The sequence below is a fragment of the Drosophila gunungcola genome, chromosome 3R (genome assembly GCF_025200985.1).
Source record: "Drosophila gunungcola strain Sukarami chromosome 3R, Dgunungcola_SK_2, whole genome shotgun sequence".
NCBI classification, from domain to species: Eukaryota; Metazoa; Arthropoda; class Insecta; order Diptera; family Drosophilidae; genus Drosophila; species Drosophila gunungcola.
Window position 1 is genome coordinate 24,106,954 of NC_069139.1, and position 17,556 is coordinate 24,124,509.

General features: G+C 39.0%; 1 protein-coding gene and 2 non-coding genes across 4 annotated transcripts in view; all 3 read left to right on the top strand.

The window, feature by feature from the left end:
• The first annotated feature begins 2,137 nt into the window (after window positions 1–2,137).
• The window catches only part of LOC128263839 (protein Skeletor, isoforms B/C), a 28,652-nt gene continuing 13,233 nt past the window's right edge, over window positions 2,138–17,556 (top strand). The window contains exons 1-3 of one of the 2 annotated variants that reach the window (XM_052999119.1): window positions 2,138–3,273; window positions 13,733–13,809; window positions 14,459–14,610. In XM_052999119.1, the coding sequence (XP_052855079.1) occupies window positions 3,066–3,273; window positions 13,733–13,809; window positions 14,459–14,610 (437 nt within the window). In that variant the 5' untranslated portion in view covers window positions 2,138–3,065. The remainder of the gene's footprint in view (window positions 3,274–13,732; window positions 13,810–14,458; window positions 14,611–17,556) is intronic. The other variant, XM_052999120.1, reaches the window with a different exon arrangement.
• On the top strand, window positions 9,592–9,756 carry LOC128252984 (U1 spliceosomal RNA). The gene has a single exon (XR_008267359.1). It is a non-coding gene; the product is annotated as a U1 spliceosomal RNA (small nuclear RNA).
• LOC128253010 (U1 spliceosomal RNA) lies at window positions 11,647–11,811 on the top strand. Its single transcript, XR_008267384.1, has one exon. It is a non-coding gene; the product is annotated as a U1 spliceosomal RNA (small nuclear RNA).

Genomic DNA, 17,556 nt, shown 5'->3' on the forward strand with positions numbered 1-17,556 from the left:
GCGAGGCGTTGGTTGTTGTTTTTTTTTTGCCGTTTCTCGCCTTTCGCCGTTCGCCTTTTTGCGCTCTCTTTCTGTCTCTGTCTGGCCATTGCTACTCACCGCCTTGCTCCGCTCCTCCTCACTCACCCTCTTTCGCTCGCACACCACACACAAAACTGAGGAAACAAAAAAAAATGCAGTTCCACGCGGGGAACACGCCAAAAAGTTTCACTGGCACTGCGCCTTTACATCAGTGCATCGTCTGCTACACCTCGTTATGTATACGCGGTTCACTATATGTTACAAATAATTTTGTAAATGTAAATAGTCTACAGAAACTCGTCCGTTTCGTTTGATGAAATCAAAGTGACCGTGGCGGGGATGATGAAAGATGGCAAGGTTTGGCATATAACACACTAATAAATACCGTGGAAAGAAAGAAATATACAGAAAAAATACCACATATATTCGCGTTGATTTAGTGGGGACTTAAACCTGGGAGTTAAATTTGGCTAGAAGCTCATCAGTTCCTTTTTTTTTGTTAGATTTTATTTAAGCAATTTGAACTGTTTGCTTAAATTATATATAAACATATCTCTATTATAGTAATTATTTGTTATTTTAAGGTTTTTGAAGTGTGGGGTGCTTGTCTGTTTTTTAAAATGGCCCGAGACATACATGTGTTAGAAAAGCACCGCTACAGTACGCTTCTAGAAAATGTTTAGCTTAGGCGCTATTTTGTTATTTATTTAAGCAATATACTTACTTACAAACTAAATATATGAATCAGTAATAAATTAGGGCGCTTTTTTTGAATCTTAAAATAATTTGCTTAGTAAGTAGGACTGCCAACAGATGGCGCCGGTAGTATAACAAATTATCAGATAAAAACTTGGGAATCCCAAAATTACCTTTTTTAATTCCCAGGAATTAATACTATACGCGCCATTCTACTTAAAATATCACTGGCGAGTAAAATTGAAAATAATCTAGTTCGCATAATGAAGGGCTGAACGATGTATTTTTTTGTGACTGTTTTATTGTAAAAACGCCAAATGTTTTAGTTGAATAAGTTCTACTATGTATGTAAGTACATTGTGCTTTTTTTTTAAGAGCTCATGCGCAGAATTTAACCTTCCATTGGCAGCTTCCGTTATATGTACTTTCCCATCAAAGTTTCGATAATCCCCTTCGTGGAGGACCAGCACTGTTTACGCTTGTAGTAAAAGTTTCTGTTTTGCCGGATGAGGTGCCATGGCCGCCACCCCCTTTCTTTACCCATCCCCTTTACTCAACACCTTGAAGTAGCCTCTTATCAGTAGCTTTCCATGGGTACATTTCCAATGATATCGTCTAGCGAACTTCTTAGCCCTCCATTTTAATATACTGAATAATATTTAAAACTTTAAATTAAAATGGGGGCCTTTGCCCACGCAATGAATAACATATACACAAAGCTCCCAAACAGGAACTAAAAGGATTATGTTGTGGCTGGGAAAGCAAAAAGACTAGACCGCAAATGCAAATGTTTTAAGTTGGCACAACAAAACCGCACACAGACAAACGGTTTTTCCATGCAGTTGGGAAGTCATTTACACTGCTTGTTTTCCTGTGCGTCCTGTCATGTTTTTGTTGCCTCTGCGGTAGAATTAAAGACAGTGTTTCCCAAAAACAAATGAAAAAGTGTAAGCATAATGATATAGCCTTATCATAATACATTTGAACTCAGCGGGCACATGTGGCGCCACCTGGACTTCTGACAGTGAAAGCTTAATTAAATTTCTAAATTTTAACGAATTGTTGCACCATATTTACAAATTTTCAAATGGATAAAAAAATTTAGAGGTATAGCTTCTATGCAAACTCTGCCAATTCTAAAAAAATTTATATGCATTAAAATGTAAAAGTTAGTTGCACACAATGCATGCTAAAAAATATTATTTTGCAGGTCTAAGAAAAGTGTTGGCTTACTTAATATATTTCGAAAAAGTATTTAGTTGAATGACAAATAATTTGCTCTTATTCCCAAACCCCTTTTTAAACGCCTGTGCTTACTGGTATATTTTCCAATTAAAACGGACTCTTGGTATTTTTTTCCAGCAGCGAACGGTTTATGGTAACGCCTCCGCTGCAGCCACACCAAAGTCGAATTCCTGTGCTCCAGCTGCGGCCACACTAAGTCCGAAGCTCGATTCGCCCTGACGCGCGTAACGTTTTTTTTCCCGCATCACTTTCCTCCACACTCATTTGGCGCTGAAAAATCTACCCAACAAAAAAAAGAGAATGCACCAAACCAAATTTTTAACAACAAACGAAAACTGCACCTAAACCGGATAACAGAAAAACCTTTTAATTTACTAATTCAAGTTTTCCATCCACGTTAAACAAATAAAAATAGTGCGCGAACTAAAAACCCGTAAAAACAGGATGGGCCTAGCCCAAAATAAAACTTTTTCGTTTCTTTTAATATAGTTTATTTAAGCAAATAAAATAAAACAAAGCGAAAACCCAAATTTACTCAAAGTAAATTGCGTTTAACCAACTACAATAATTGTTAATGTGAAAATTGTGCAATAATTAGAGAAATTTCTATGAGAAATTCATAAGTGAGCTAAGCATAAATATCGTTATTGGAAATACAAAATAAAATAAATGTTATGCAACTAAAAGTTAAAAGTTAAATCAAACAAAATAACCACGAAACGCAGTACATACAGATATACGGTATATATATCACAGGCATGTGTGTGTATAGAGGAGTTTGAGTCCTTGAAATAAGCAATTCTACAAGGACAAAATATTACTACATTTTGAGTCAAATTCTGGGAGACTTTAACAATAAATAACCCACCAAAATGAAAAGAATCTGAAACAGAATCTAAGCGACGGATTCTGAATGCCCACCTGAGCCCCGCCCCCGGAAGCACCTGCCCACCGGAATCTGGGCATATTCACCCACGCACGCAAGCGCAGGCTCCCCGGGAACCACCGCACCACCCAAAAATCAGCAGAGAGTGGAGAAATTAGGAGCTACCGAAATTATTTCTGCTTTGTGTCCGCCTTTTGTTTCAATCGCCCAGCCGAAAATGTGGAGGAAAGCGAGCAGGTTGGTCAGGGAAACCACCTCGTGGAAAACGCGTCGTCAGGGACAAACAGAAGCCCCATCAGCAGCACCAGCAACAACAACAACCAGGACGAGGACATCGACTGCACAAGGATTAGCCATCACCACATGGTCGCAGTTCGCAGTTGTTGCCGCTGTTGTAGCGCTGCTCCATTGCCGCGATTGTCAAGGTGAGTCCTCCATCGGTGTGCCATGTGGATGTCCTTTGCTTTGCATCTTTGTGCGTGTGTGTGTGTCCTCGAATAGCAGAGGTAAAAAAATAGGGGCTAAGGGGTCACCACTAAATAATAATATCTGCAAATTAAATAAGCCTCGAAATTTTCTTCTCAAATAAAGTAAGCAGAATTGTGTAGGAAAAGTCTGTATTAAAATAGCACACAACAAAACGTATTTTATACACCCAGAGAAATTCAAATATTTTCACTTTAAAATAAATATTTTTGGTTCTGGTTTAGTCCCGATGGGTCTTGTGTTTAAATTCAAGGTGTGTTACACTTTCATTTTTATTTTTGAGGATGCAAAAATTTAGTTTTAAATTAAAAAACAATTGAAATCTAAAATTTTCCTATTAGATAAACAATTATAATCATGACATTAGAATGTTTTAATTAATTGGATAAACCAATTAAATATGTTAGTCATGACAATATCATGTTTTTTGTTTACTTTAAGTAAGTTTATATTTTGAAAAAAAATGTTACAGTCAAGTATTTTAAAGTTTTTCTGTGTGTTTCTTTTTCTTTGGGTGTACAAAGGATTTTTGATCTGAAAAATTTAATGATCAACATATTTAGTTAAACCGCCTCAGACAAAATGGTATATTGACTATTGGGCAAATTATTGATTAGGCTATCACTAAAATACTTTCACTTTTTTTGCCGAAGTGGATTGAGAATGCTGAGATAAACATTACCTTGCGGTTTGTCTGCATATCCACCAGATGGCTCAATAAATGCCAACGCCATGTCAAAAGTATGACGAAGTTGGCCTTAGGCCGTTCGGCTAAGAGTGAATAATACTTTGCTGAAACCTCAATTAATTCGAGTACCCCTTTTTTCGCGGGGCCTCAAAACCCTCGAAGTTGCTCAATCTCAATTGAGGCTTGACGAGTTGAATGGTTGAATGTAACGCGTATGATTGGTGCTATGGGCTATGATGTACTTTTGATGACTTGCAACCAAAACAAAAAAAAATTCCATTAATGCGTCATTTGATAGCTTCAAAAGTTTTTAAATAGCCATTAAAACCTAACTTATAGTTGACAAACTAATGACTTTTTAAACTATTAGCACCTTTTACAAAACCTATAATTAAATTCGCACAAAAAGTCTAAAAAGATTTATTACACAGAGTGCTTAGCCAGAACACGTGTGTTTAAAGCTTTCGACGTTGATATTTGTTTACGAAAATAACATCAGATGGTTTTTCTTTATTTTTCTTTATATTTCTTTATTTATATTTGTCTTCATTATTTTGATTTACTAATATAAATTAAAGGCTGGGTGGTTAAATGACTACGACTTTAAAGATTGCACACGATTTTCAGTGCATAAGCTTACAATTATAACAATTATCGCTGTTTAGGCATATATGTACTTTGTACATATGACACATTGCACGCTTTCACAATTCAGGCTAAAATCATAAGCGATGCTTCCAAATACCTCTAAGTATTCCATAGAAACACATTAACTCTTCACACTACATAGTTTCGTTGTCTAGGGGCTCAGTTCATAATCGTGTGAATATATTATGTTAATTAAGGACTTTAAATCAAACAATTCCCATTGCTTTGCATATTATTCTACAAACTTGGCTATGACTACTTAATTGCCATAATTAGATGTCCGAGCTTTACTGGGCAGTGACGGGGTTCAATGAACCAGCGTTGGTCACGCAAAAGAAACAGATACAAATACCCGGGTACTAGGTACTACCATTTGAATGTGGGAATGGTGTTGGGTCGGAGCAGAATAAGCCAAAAAATTGCTACCAGGCAACCGCTTTAAATTAACCCATTGTGAGCTGAAACTGCCAATTACTGCGTGGTTTCTTTCGCCCTCCGGTCCAATTTAAATTTCTGGTCTTTGTCTTTATCTAACCGACTAATGGGCATTTGCTTATAAATTCAGCCAACTGTCGGGGGAGCAGGAAATTCTAATTTATTGCCAAAAATTACTCTTCGCATTATGCAAAACATAGCGATAAGGCATTAGAGGGGCCAATGAACCGCAAGCGAAGAACTAAATCATTCATATCTTGGCCGAGAGGTACTGCCAAAAAGTCGGCCGGAGAATGGTGTAATATGGAAACCGGTTGACAAGCCGTCGAGCTTTGTACTCGGCCTGCACAGTTCCCATATACAAACCGACTTGGCCCAAAAGTAACACAGTAAAGGAGGTGAGTCGGCAGCAATCTTAGCGCCCCAGTCCCACACTTACGTTACTTACGTAACCGAGTTCCAGCTCACAAAAAAAAAATAAAAGTCGAAATTGAAAATGAAAATGATGCGAAGTGCAGCCCGTTGAACCCAGCTGCAAAACCAATGGAACGCTTGACTTGCCGCCAATGTAAATTAACACAGCCTGCTAAAAAACGAAAGTGTGTCGACTTCGTTGCAATCGAGTGGTCTTAAAAAATGCGTGTCTTGACTTACGCATGCAATTCCAGTTACTAGTAACTATTTACGAATTATACAAATACAAAAACTGGTTATTCAACAGAAGTCACTGTGCTTCTTATACTGGATGCAAGCAAAATGCATCCGAATGTTTTTAAACACAGGAAGTTTCATGTTTGTGAGTTAACAAAGACAAACAAAACAAACAAAAAATGAAAATTGGGTCAGGTCAAGGGGATGTATTCAATAATATAAATAACAATTTATTCCCAAATGTAAAAACAAAAAAATTAAAATTCTTAATAATGGAAATGCTTATAGCTGGAGCACATTTGGCATCAAGAGGGTAAATAAAAATTCCCAAACAAAGGCGAAAACATTCACTTCATTTGATAAACGATCGTATCAATAAATAAATTCTAACGTCCTATTGATAATGATGCTAAACTATGGGAAGCAAAATAAATATAATTAATTTTGCATTTAATTGTTAATGCTTTCCACCATAAGAGAATGACAGATTAAGCACTTATTTAAAGTGTCATGGGACTTAGGCACACGAATTAAGTGAATAGAAATCCATCGTTAAGTTCCACTTAGCGTCAGCTTAAGGTCACACCAGCTTATAAAGAAGATCCGTCTCTAAATGATTTCTCCTTATTAAGTTTAAGAGTTTTAAAAATGGCTAACATGAACATTGGAATCTTTAGACACATCCAACTATGCATGTCATGTATGAAAACTTCACTCACTTGCATAGTATAGAGTCATCCTCCCACGCAGCCAGATTCCTATGTGATGCATCCCCATTTCAATAATGCCAAATTTCTTTATAATGCCACATGTGGGACCTGAGCGGCCAATTAAACCACGTTGGCCTGCACATTTGTCCACTTACTTTAGTAACTTTCCGATGGCATTTTGGAGCTGGCAGCTGGAGCGGTGGTGGCGAGGTTCATTGAATTTCAATTGTCCGCTGTGGGCGGTGCAATGGGACAATCGCAAACATAACAGCGAAAATATCAAACTGATTTGGTTGTGCAACGTTGCGGTTACATCACTTCATTCCCTTTTCTTTTCAACTTTCAAATGTCATTGCGTATTGAACATGGCATGGGGAATTTGGATTTAAACGCAAACACGGAGTGAGATACGCACACAATATGCACAGAAAACACATGAAGAAACGATAGAAGTAGAGTGCCCTGCCTGTTATGTAGATACCCGTGTTATGTAGATACCCGATCAATGTCAAAATAAGTATTTAGGTGGCGCCATCTGCCATAGTGTAGGATCAGTACTGAAAACAAGGAAAAGAAAATATTCAAAAATTTACATTTATGAACCTTTTTTCAAAATAAAAGTAAATCGATAGATATTGTACCGAATAAAACAGAGTTTCGCGATTTGTGGGCGTTAGAGTTGGCGAGGTGGAATTTTAACTAGAATCTGTTTTATAAATCCCAAATTACTGGCTTTACAGTCTCCGAAATCTCGAAGGACAAGTTCAAGATATGATCAAGAATACATATACTTTACGGAGTCGGATTTGATACCTTCGACCTGTTAAGTACTTTTCAACCCGTTACTCGTAGAATAAAATAAATATTGCACATTTCTTCTTTTAGTATAGCCGTTAAAACATTTGTCATAAAAAAGAAAGACATTTTAGAGCAGTTTAAATGCTACATAAAAAAATTAAGTTTCCTAAAACATCTTTATCTAAATTTTAAATTAAAATAATATTTTGTTGTAATGCAAGTATATTTGTTTTTGTTTGGGCTTTGTTTCTCTCCGTCAAAAACATTTTTAATATGTCGCCTTCTCTTATTATTAATCACAGAAAACCTCCATTTTGCTTTAAAAACATACAACTGCTGTACAATTTATGTTTATCAAATTTAGTTTGTGCAATGGAGAACTGGAAAAGTGCACTTTTTGACAAGCTTATCGCTTATTTTCAGTCCACAGACGTGAGCCAATATTTTTTGGGGTCCGCTGCCATGCCAATGTAATCTAATTCACACCAGCAGCCAATCCACATCCCCATCACAAGGCCACATCCCATATCCGTAGGGGTGCTCGAGTCTCACGTGTGTGGAGCAGTTCTAATGCCGGGCAGATTGTCGAGCAATTTGCAGCGATTAAATAAGCTCAAGCGTGCCGCTGAAGAAGCGATTCTCGTACTCCCTCCTGTTGCTGCAGTCGTTCTTGTTGTTATTGCCGAGAAGGACTAAGGTATTAAGTGTATACAAATGCTCCGTGGAGTTTCGAGTTTGGGGAATCTGTGGTTCCATATGAAACCACCACCAAAACAAGCAGCAGTGCTGTGATTTTATCCTCTTTCCGGACAGATCTGTTCTTTCTTTAACATTCTTTGTTGGACAAAATTTCAGTTTTTGTTTTAATATTTTAATCAAATAAAGCTTATACTTTTTAGTTTAATTTTTAACCCAACGAGCAAACATATAGAGTTTAGTAATATTATTTTAATATTGATACTTATCAAAGTAACAAGTTAAAACGCAATACTTATTGCGTTAGTCACAATGGATTTAAAATTTAATTTTAAATATAAAATTTGAAAGAAATACATTAATTCTAACAATTTTAATATAAAAATATAAAATATTAGTATTTGAATAAAGTTTTAGAATTGTACAAAAGTTTGACAAAAATATTACTTTTAAATTTATTTAGAAGATTTTAACACTCTATAGTTTGTTTTCTATACTTTTTTTGTGTATAAAACTAAGTTATTTTAAAATTATGTTTATTCAAAAAATTAAACGAAGTGTTAGGCTTATTTAAAAATAGGCTTAATTTATACTTGTATAGAGGAACCTTGCTTCTAAAACGATGTCTTTGTTTAAGGATTAACAAAATCGCTCAGGTATTAGTTACAAAATTAGTTACTTATTATCAGAACCAAAAGAGGCACCTTTGCCTCAGAATCGATGCCTTTGTTTGGGGATTTGGCAAACTGTGTATGTGAATCGAACAATAATAATATCTCAGAGCGAGGAAACATGTTTAATATCTCGAGTTTGGGAAAAAGTCGGTAAAAAAGCTTGTTTATCTTTTAATTAGTGGATCATGTTTTATATGTAATACATTTATTTAATTTGCTCCGTTGTTGTTGTCGATTGTTTAAGACAAGTAATGCGAATCAGCTATAAATGACATATTGATTTAGTGATCAAAGTTATTTCAGTATAAAACCTTTTTTGTTTTGCAATTTTTTTTTTTTGCATTTAAACGTTGTCTGCTGACAGCACTGTCGAACAGATTGCTCGAGTGAGGGCGATGTCCTTGTGGATGTAAAGGAGCCACGCCCCCCGCTTAAGCCACCCACTGTGAGCCGCATAATTCTCTGTGATGTTGCCGCGCAAAATGTTCTAATCTCTACGCTGGATTTACACATTGCTACCCACGCACCACCCCTCCAACCACAGTGAAACTTTGTGTACATATTTGAGTTTCATTTCGTTTGTGGCTAGGATTCGGCTAACATAAAGTCATAAAATTGAAATAAATACAAATGCGAGATGCGCTGGTTTCCAGCTGAGCGGTCACGCCTCTTTCTAAAACGGGGGCGGTGGCTGTCACAGCAGGGAGCCCACAAATCTCCCAGGAGTGTTGGCTTCTCCCGGGAGCAGATAACGCGCCGCAGGACTCTGAAATAAGGCTTTGGAACAAATTACTGGGGAGGATGTCCGGCCATGTTGGTATCACCGAATTCAGGTAGAATATATCCAGACCTTAAGTCTGTGATTCGGTTGTATATCATGTAGCAAACTCTCCCTAAAATTCCCAACGGGTTCTAGCAGAGTCCACGTAGAAACCCTACAGTTGAGGAAGGGAAAGCATACTTACCTGGCGTAGAGGTTAACCGTGATCACGAAGGCGGTTCCTCCGGAGTGAGACTTGGCCATTGCACCTCGGCTGAGTTGACCTCTGCGATTATTCCTAATGTGAATAACTCGTGCGTGTAATTTTTGGTAGCCGGGAATGGCGTTCGCGCCGTCCCGACATTAATAATTAATATTAAAATATTTAGGGTTGCAATCAGCTGTGGTGTTTTTTATACCCTTGCCGTTTTATAATTTTAGTTTTAAGTTTGATCCATAAGGAGAGGCGATCTAGCCATGTCCATCGGTTTGTCTATCCGTTTCTACGCAAACTAGTATCTCATAATAAAGCATACAAATCTGAATGTTGTTTTCAAATTTAAAACAAAAACTGCATGGGTATATGGACTTCAGGATTGCTTCCTTTCTTGTTGTTTAAGCTTTAAAGTGTTACAAAACGAAGTTTGTTAAAATTAAATTAAAAGTGTTTTGTTTTGTCATGGTTAAACACTTCAAACAAAAATTTCTGATATTAAAAACACACCTTCAGCATACAACATTTCTGATATCGAATTTTGTGATGAAAAATAAATAAACATTCTACTAAATAAATACACTTTTAGATCTCGGCATGCTGAGAGAGAAAATGGCTGTGTGAAAAATATGTATTTATTTAGTCGAATGCTTATCAATTTTTCGTCACAAAATATTTTGTATGTTTTATGTCCTCGTTAAGAGGTGTTTTTATTTGATAAAAAGTTTTATTTGGCTCTTGTTTAATTATAAATTGAAAGTAAATTGAACGTAACTCTTCCCGAAAAGCGAGGGTAATTTGAACTAATGTCCGGCTGCTTAGTGGCAGTTTGGGCTCTTTCATCATCGATCATTAGAAAGGGAGGTGTGTCCCTAGTCCGATTCCTTAAAACCCGCAACAGCCCATTCCATCCAATGACTGCCTTCAGTTTGTTTGTGCTCCACGGTCCAGCCTCCTTTTTCGCGCTTTCTTATTTATTTATCATCATTTATTAAACGCTCTCGCTTCCCTGCCAAGTTTCCGATGCCAAGAAAGGAGTCGGTCGGTCGGTCGGTCCGAGTTCGGCAAAAAATTGTCGCTGTCAGATTACGTTGCAATATTGCTTCCAGTTGCCATATCCTGCCGACTTTCCGCCCAAATTCACGCTGCGAAGGACGAGAGAAACGGGATTCCGAGGGTCGGGCACTCCCACACTTTTGGCTTTGACACAAGCAACAATTTACTCGGTTTCAGGTTAAAGTCATATCGTTAGCATTAACGCTTTTTGATTTTTATTGAGTCAGCTAAATTTTATTCGATTTACCCATCCACATCCACATCCACACACAGCAGCACACACACCCTCGCAGTGGGAAAGACAAATACAGATGTACCAGCAGCATCCCCCGTCAGAAGAGCAGGGCACAACATTCCTGGGGAGGAATATTTCCGAGCTTTAATGAGGTTGGGCCACCAACCAATGAGTCCTTCGGAGGGGGAGCAGGACCTGCTTTCTGCCCCTGCTTCAGTCCTTCCCCTTTCCTTTGGCTGTTTTGGCCCGGGAAGAGTCTATTTCGGAAGTAAATGAAAATTTGATTTGGAATTTCGTGTGTCCTGGTCGTGCGTGCGTTACAGGATCTCAACTCAAACCCAAACTGGGGGTTCAGGGTGATGATGTCGCTGCGATACTGATGCTGATGCTGATGCTGATGCTGATGCTGATGACGACGTCAAAGTCGAAGATGGGCATGTGATAAAATAAATTACGGGCAGATTAGTGCGAATTTAATTATCGTTTGTTCCTTTGATGTTGCGCTTAGTAAATAAAGGGAATAAATATGATGATTATTCAAATGGCAGTTCTAACAACATTATTTCCGTATCCAGTTAATTGCGGAAAATGTGCGAGGCAGATTTTGAGAAGTTTTGGCTAACTGAATATTTCAATCTCTACCAGAGCCTGCTTTCTCCTGTAACAGATGAGGTCCTGAGTGCTTGTGATTCTCAACTGGTTTTAGCAGAGTCCACCTAGAAACCCTAGAGTCGAGCAGGGGATAGCATACTTACCTGGCGTAGAGGTCAACCGTGATCACGAAGGCGGTTCCTCCGGAGTGAGACTTGGCCATTGCACCTCGGCTGAGTTGACCCCTGCGATTATTCCTAATGTGAATAACTCGTGCGTGTAATTTTTGGTAGCCGGGAATGGCGTTCGCGCCGTCCCGACATAAACAATAAATAATGAAATGATTTGAATGGCTATTAACATCTTAAATTAGTTTAAGATACTGTTGATACAGATTTTAGTCCAAGTAATGTTGAGATGTTCAAAAACACGGCATTTGTTGAGATTATCAAAAAGAATCTCCATAATTCCCTTTTGAATTTCCCCTCCCTGATTTGTTTGTTACATCAGCAACTGCTTAGGGCAAATATTTGCCATAAACTGAAAGTCAATCATTTTTCCATCCATCTCAGTCATTTACTACCTCGAAAATCAGGTTGCCGAATGCACTGGTTGCCTGTGGTTACGCGCTTAGTGAGAGTGCCCACCCCCAAAAGGCACTTGTCGAGCGGATTGGAGATGGGATTTGAAATATATATATATATAACTGGGGGTGGGTCGGTCGCAACCCTTTCTGATTTGATGGTTATATGCAGATTGGGATTTTGGGCTGCTAAGTATCCCTGGCAACCCGTTAATTTATAGGGCTTATGTGTCTGCGATCCTTTCCTCTGCCAGCTGGGCATTAGTGGATTAAAAGTGTTTATTGTCTTCGCCATCCTTTGACCCAATAGTACGCGACTGCCCTTCGTCACGGATTCAATTGACAAAGTGACTGGGCATGCCACGCAATGTGGGTCGATGGAGATGCCGTGCGTTGCCAATCAATTTAGCTGGGACAACCTGGCAACAAGTCAAAAATAAAGCCATCTGCTTGGCAACTCTTGTGCTCCGTTTCGTTTCCGTTTTTATCGGCTACTGGAAATCTTATCGCTTTCAGTGACGAAATATCAGGAGACGGATGCCCCAGACACAACCACTCAGCCAGCCAGAAAGATAGACATGTCCATTCACTATTATTTGTTCCCTCCCCCAAATGCTCCGCCTTTAGATTGAGCAGCAACCAAACATTATTAACAACAACCATCGGTGGTCGTGTGCCGGGCAGAAGCCTCAGGCTGGGTCTGTCCTTTGCCGAGGGGTTTGGGGGATGTCAACGTGCTCGTCATCACTTTGTATAAATATCCTCGAGCACGTATATTCTGTGTAGGGGGAACGTGGGTCCAGGACTTCAGAGATTAATGCACGCATTAGTTGATTTAATTCATATTACGCTGCTGTAGCTGTTGTTGCTGTTGTTGCTGTTGTTACTGTTGTTACTGTTGTTGCTGTCGTCCTGGCTACCAGCGGCAATTGAGACTTTCTGGGGAATCCCCTGGCAACGATTGTGGGCAGCAGCTCCTTTGGGGAGCTTACGGCATTGCAGGATTTAATATCGAATCGACAAGCCAGAAATAAACTGAAATTGCATCCCCTTCAACTTACCCACCTCTGACACCTCTTATTTGGAGGCTGTCTGTCTGTTTCCGGTTCTTTTCTTTTTAAACATTTGACATACATTTGCATTGTTTAGGTGGAAGTTCTGCGAGAGCAGAGCCGAGTCGAGCTTAGCATTGAATTTCAATATATTTCATGGTTTTCAATCAATTTCATGGCACAATCCCAGGGGTAAAGGCATGCCAACAGCTCCCCCGGGGACTTGTCAAGGGTTTGGCAAACAGAGCCAGTTCGTCATCGTCATCGTCATCGTCATCATCATGGTTTCAATCATCATCCACTGGCACAACATCCACTGGTTGGTTGGAGCTTCACGGCAGCAACTTTCTGTGTGGCAAAGTTCTTTCGTCTGAGGATTAATTTGCAAAGCAGGCTTCGCTCTTTTGTCCGTGTCCAGCGAGTTTCTTGAGCCTCCGGATTATGAATCCGTTGCAGAAACTGCAGCAAAAGCACCTGCCAATGCGCTGTATTGCAGGCACTTGCTCTGTGAGTTTGTGAAAGAAGTGCACAACTTATTTTTTGGCCGCCCGTTTCAATTGAATCTGATCCGACTAAAGAATTCCCAACCCGTTCCTTTCACCCACAGCCGCCGGACGAGCACCACCGGAGCCCTATTATGGCCGTTATATCGGAGACTTTACCAACTTCGCCCACGGCATCAAGGTGAGTTTTAAATTTGGTTAATAAATACTTTATTTATTTTTGTTTGTAATTTGATGTAGTTTTGTATTCTTTCGAAAATTCTTATGGTAAGCCAAACCACACATAAATAAAATCCTCTTTTACTGTTACAAAAACATTTTTAGCCATTTGTAATTTCATGAGATTTTACAATTTGTATACAAACCATGAGATAAAGTGAAATTGAACTGAACTATAGCAACGGTTAATTAAGTAAATTAAAAATAATCTTCACTCAGATCTTTAAATTAGGCAAGGATTTAAAAACCAATTTTGTTCCGAAAACAAAAATTCCTTTGGTATACAAATCGAACATAAATAAAATCCTATTTTGTCTCTTACCACAACATTTATGAGCTTTTACATTTTGTATACCAACTATGATAAAGTGAAATTCAACTGAACAAATTGTACACTAAATAAATTTAAAAAAAATAATCTTCTTTATCAATAATCTTGTACCGAAAACAGATTTTCAGCGCTAGGTTGTGATATACTGTTTAAGTCAACAATTTTAATATCAGTAAATTGTTTAACTTATAATTAAGCAAAAACTCAAGTTACAAAATTTAGACCCTCAACCTAAAGAGTAGTTTACTTTATTAACTTGTTTGAAATGCATTTCTCCCAGGGTCAAATCTACGCGGTGGACGAGTCGACGCTGTTCGTCAAATCCTTTGCCTACGACGGCACCGGACCGGACGCCTTCTTCTGGGTGGGCAAGACGGCACGGCCCAGTCCCGAGGGCTATATCATTCCGTATCCGGAGGAGTACACGGGCATGTGAGTATTGTCGCTATAAGAATGCACTTCGGGTGGCCACACTCACATTTTTCGGGGCTAACTTGCCATTGATGGCCGGACTGGACCTGCCGATGGTGATGGAGATGTCCTGGCTACTCGAGCGCAGCAGGCCATTTCCTGCGAACGTGAGAGAATGTTTGGGTATATGTTGGCCAGCATCCTTGCAGACTTTACGTTACGCACGGCTGACAATGAAACCACTTTCAAAAATTAAAAAACATTTTTCATCTCGCCTGCCATTTGTGCTCTCGTTGTCGTTTTCCTTCCCGGCGCCTTTGTGGCTCTGGATGTGTTGCCGTTGTTGGTGTCGCTTCGTTGCCTCCTAATGTGAAAAACTCATTTATTTCTTCACGTTAGATTTGTGGTCATATGTGTGTGTGTGTGTGAGTGTGTGTGAGTGTGTGTGAGTGTGTGTGGTGTAAGGGGGGAGGCAACCACAGTCACAGCAACCGCCCACCGAAAAAAAAAAAACAACAACAAACAAAGAAAGCCACAAGGCGGCGGAGAAAGTGGGGCTGTGAGAGAGATAGCGAAGTTTCAGCATTTGCTACTATTTACTTTGAGTCGCCACAAGGTTAAGCCGCTCAACTATTTACCTTGCCAGCCTCCTTGGGCTGCCACTTGAACGCACTAAGCCGGTATTAGCCTTAACTCTGCCCCTCCTCCTTTTAGCCCTAATCCCACGTTGCAGCCCAGACACGCACACAATTTGACGTCATTACCGCTTAGCCATCGAGCATTGCATATATATCATTATCACAAACAATTTAGCGGCAAATTCCCAGATCCCCAAACCAAGGCAAAGGTAAAGTGCCTGTGCCTTCCCACTTGGCATTGACATTATCTCAAGCTCAAAAAGAACGCCTCAGGTGAATGTTGTATTTGATTTGCATTGCTAGACTAGGCAAAAGGTGTAGAAAATTCCTTTTAGTTCCCGAATGTCAAGGTTGCGGAAATCACACTTAAAACTCAAAAGCAAAAAAAAAAAAACAGAACAAATAACATTTATTTTTATAATAATTAACAAATTGTAGTTAAGACCATTTTTAAAAACGTTTATAATTATTATGAATTCTAATTCTCAAATCATTGTTAAAGCTGTCACATTTAACCTTTTAAATGAATCAATGTTTATGTTTTGATAAATGGGAAATCTGTAGCTGATGCAAAACACTTTTAAAAAAGCAATTAAAAAATTGTTTTCTTTATTTTTAAGAAAATTTAAAAAAATTTGTATGTTTAAGCACTAATTGCACTAGTCATCAAGATAGCTTCTACCAATTAAAAGTTATTAAATAAAGCGTAAGTGCTACTTTTTCAAAAAAAAGACCAAAATTGATTTTTTTAACCCCTGTAACTTCTGTAAAATTTGGAATTTCACAAAATCGGCCCAAAAGTATTTTTTTGTTGCTGTTTTAAACCCAAAAAACCAAAATGTTCCATGAAAATTGGAACTTGTAAAATTTTTATTTTTGTCTTTCAATTTTTCCGCGAATTTAAAGCAATGTCAAAAGTATGTGCAAGTAGAAAAAAAATAGAAAAAAATGTTCATATTGTGGAAACTTACAATTTTGTTAAATTATTCAGAGAAAATACAGATTTCAAATATAGTATTTATGGTGTAAAAACAGGGTAAACACAATTTAAAAGGCCAAGTAAAACATTTTTGAAAGCAAAAATAAAAAAGAAAACGTTTTTACTTGGTGTTTGACCTTTTCTCTAAGTAGTTATTACAATGATTTCACATCAGCATAATTTTTTTTGTTGAGTGCAAGTAAAACGCTTTCCTTAACCCTAATGTTAGCTGATTTTTGCATATCCAATCTTTGGCAAAATATTTCCGCAACTGCAAAAATAACAGAACGCATCGTGCGAGGCATAAACGATTCCCGAAAAGCGAGTTCCCGCATTGCGCAGGCTCCACAACCCCATAGCCTTAACCATACCCATTCCCTTACACAATCCCAATCCCAATCCCAAATCACGCAGCCAAAAAGAAAACCTGAGAATGTTTACGCTCTGGATTTGCCCGTTCGAAAATGTGAAACGCTCGACGCGGTTTCGCGCCTGAGGAATCGTTTGATGATGTGTATGTCGGCAGACTATAACCACTGCAGGCAGAACCATCCAAGGCGAATTCATGGCCCAGGCCCGGGCATTCATATTGTAATCGACTTTAATGCGTTTCATTGTTGATGCCACGTGCCGGGCTTTATTAGTTCAATGTACAACGATGCCATCGCCTCCATTTCCATTTCCATTTGCCATCCCCCATCCCCCATCCCCCCATCCCACATCCTTAGTCCTTCGTCCTTCCTGTCCTTCTGACAAAGAGCAACATTGTGCCAAGGAGACGGGAATGGGTATGGGGTATGGTGTATGGGGAATGCGATGGAGGAGGTGGAAGCCCGGAACGCCGTAGCGATTGCACGCTTTTACGCTTTCAGACACATTACCCATACCACGCGGTGCACCCTCTGATATGGGGAGATGGTGGGTGGTTGGGTGGGTGGCTGAAGGTCGGCGGTGGGATGGCGGGCTGGTGTTAGCACGATGATGATTGCTGTATTATGTGTGGCACACCGCTGCTATCGCAATCGCATGCATTTGAGCCAACAAATTGCGCGCGCTTATTATGTCTAATGATTTTTATATGTATGTCCGTCCCTTCGTCGCCGAGCGATAATTGATAAATGCAGCTGATTGGCATTGGGACAGGTTCGATAGTAGTTTCCTGGGGGCAGGGGAGCCTGCCAAGTGACAGCCTTACAACTGGCTTCTTCTGGCTAAGCTTCTCGGGCAGGCCAATCAACGTTAATTATCTAAACTGCTTCTGGCAGACGCCGTTGAAGGGCTGCCAATCTCGCTGCATCAGGAGATGTCACATCACTCGCAAAAAGTATTTCAAAAAATAAAAACGAAAAA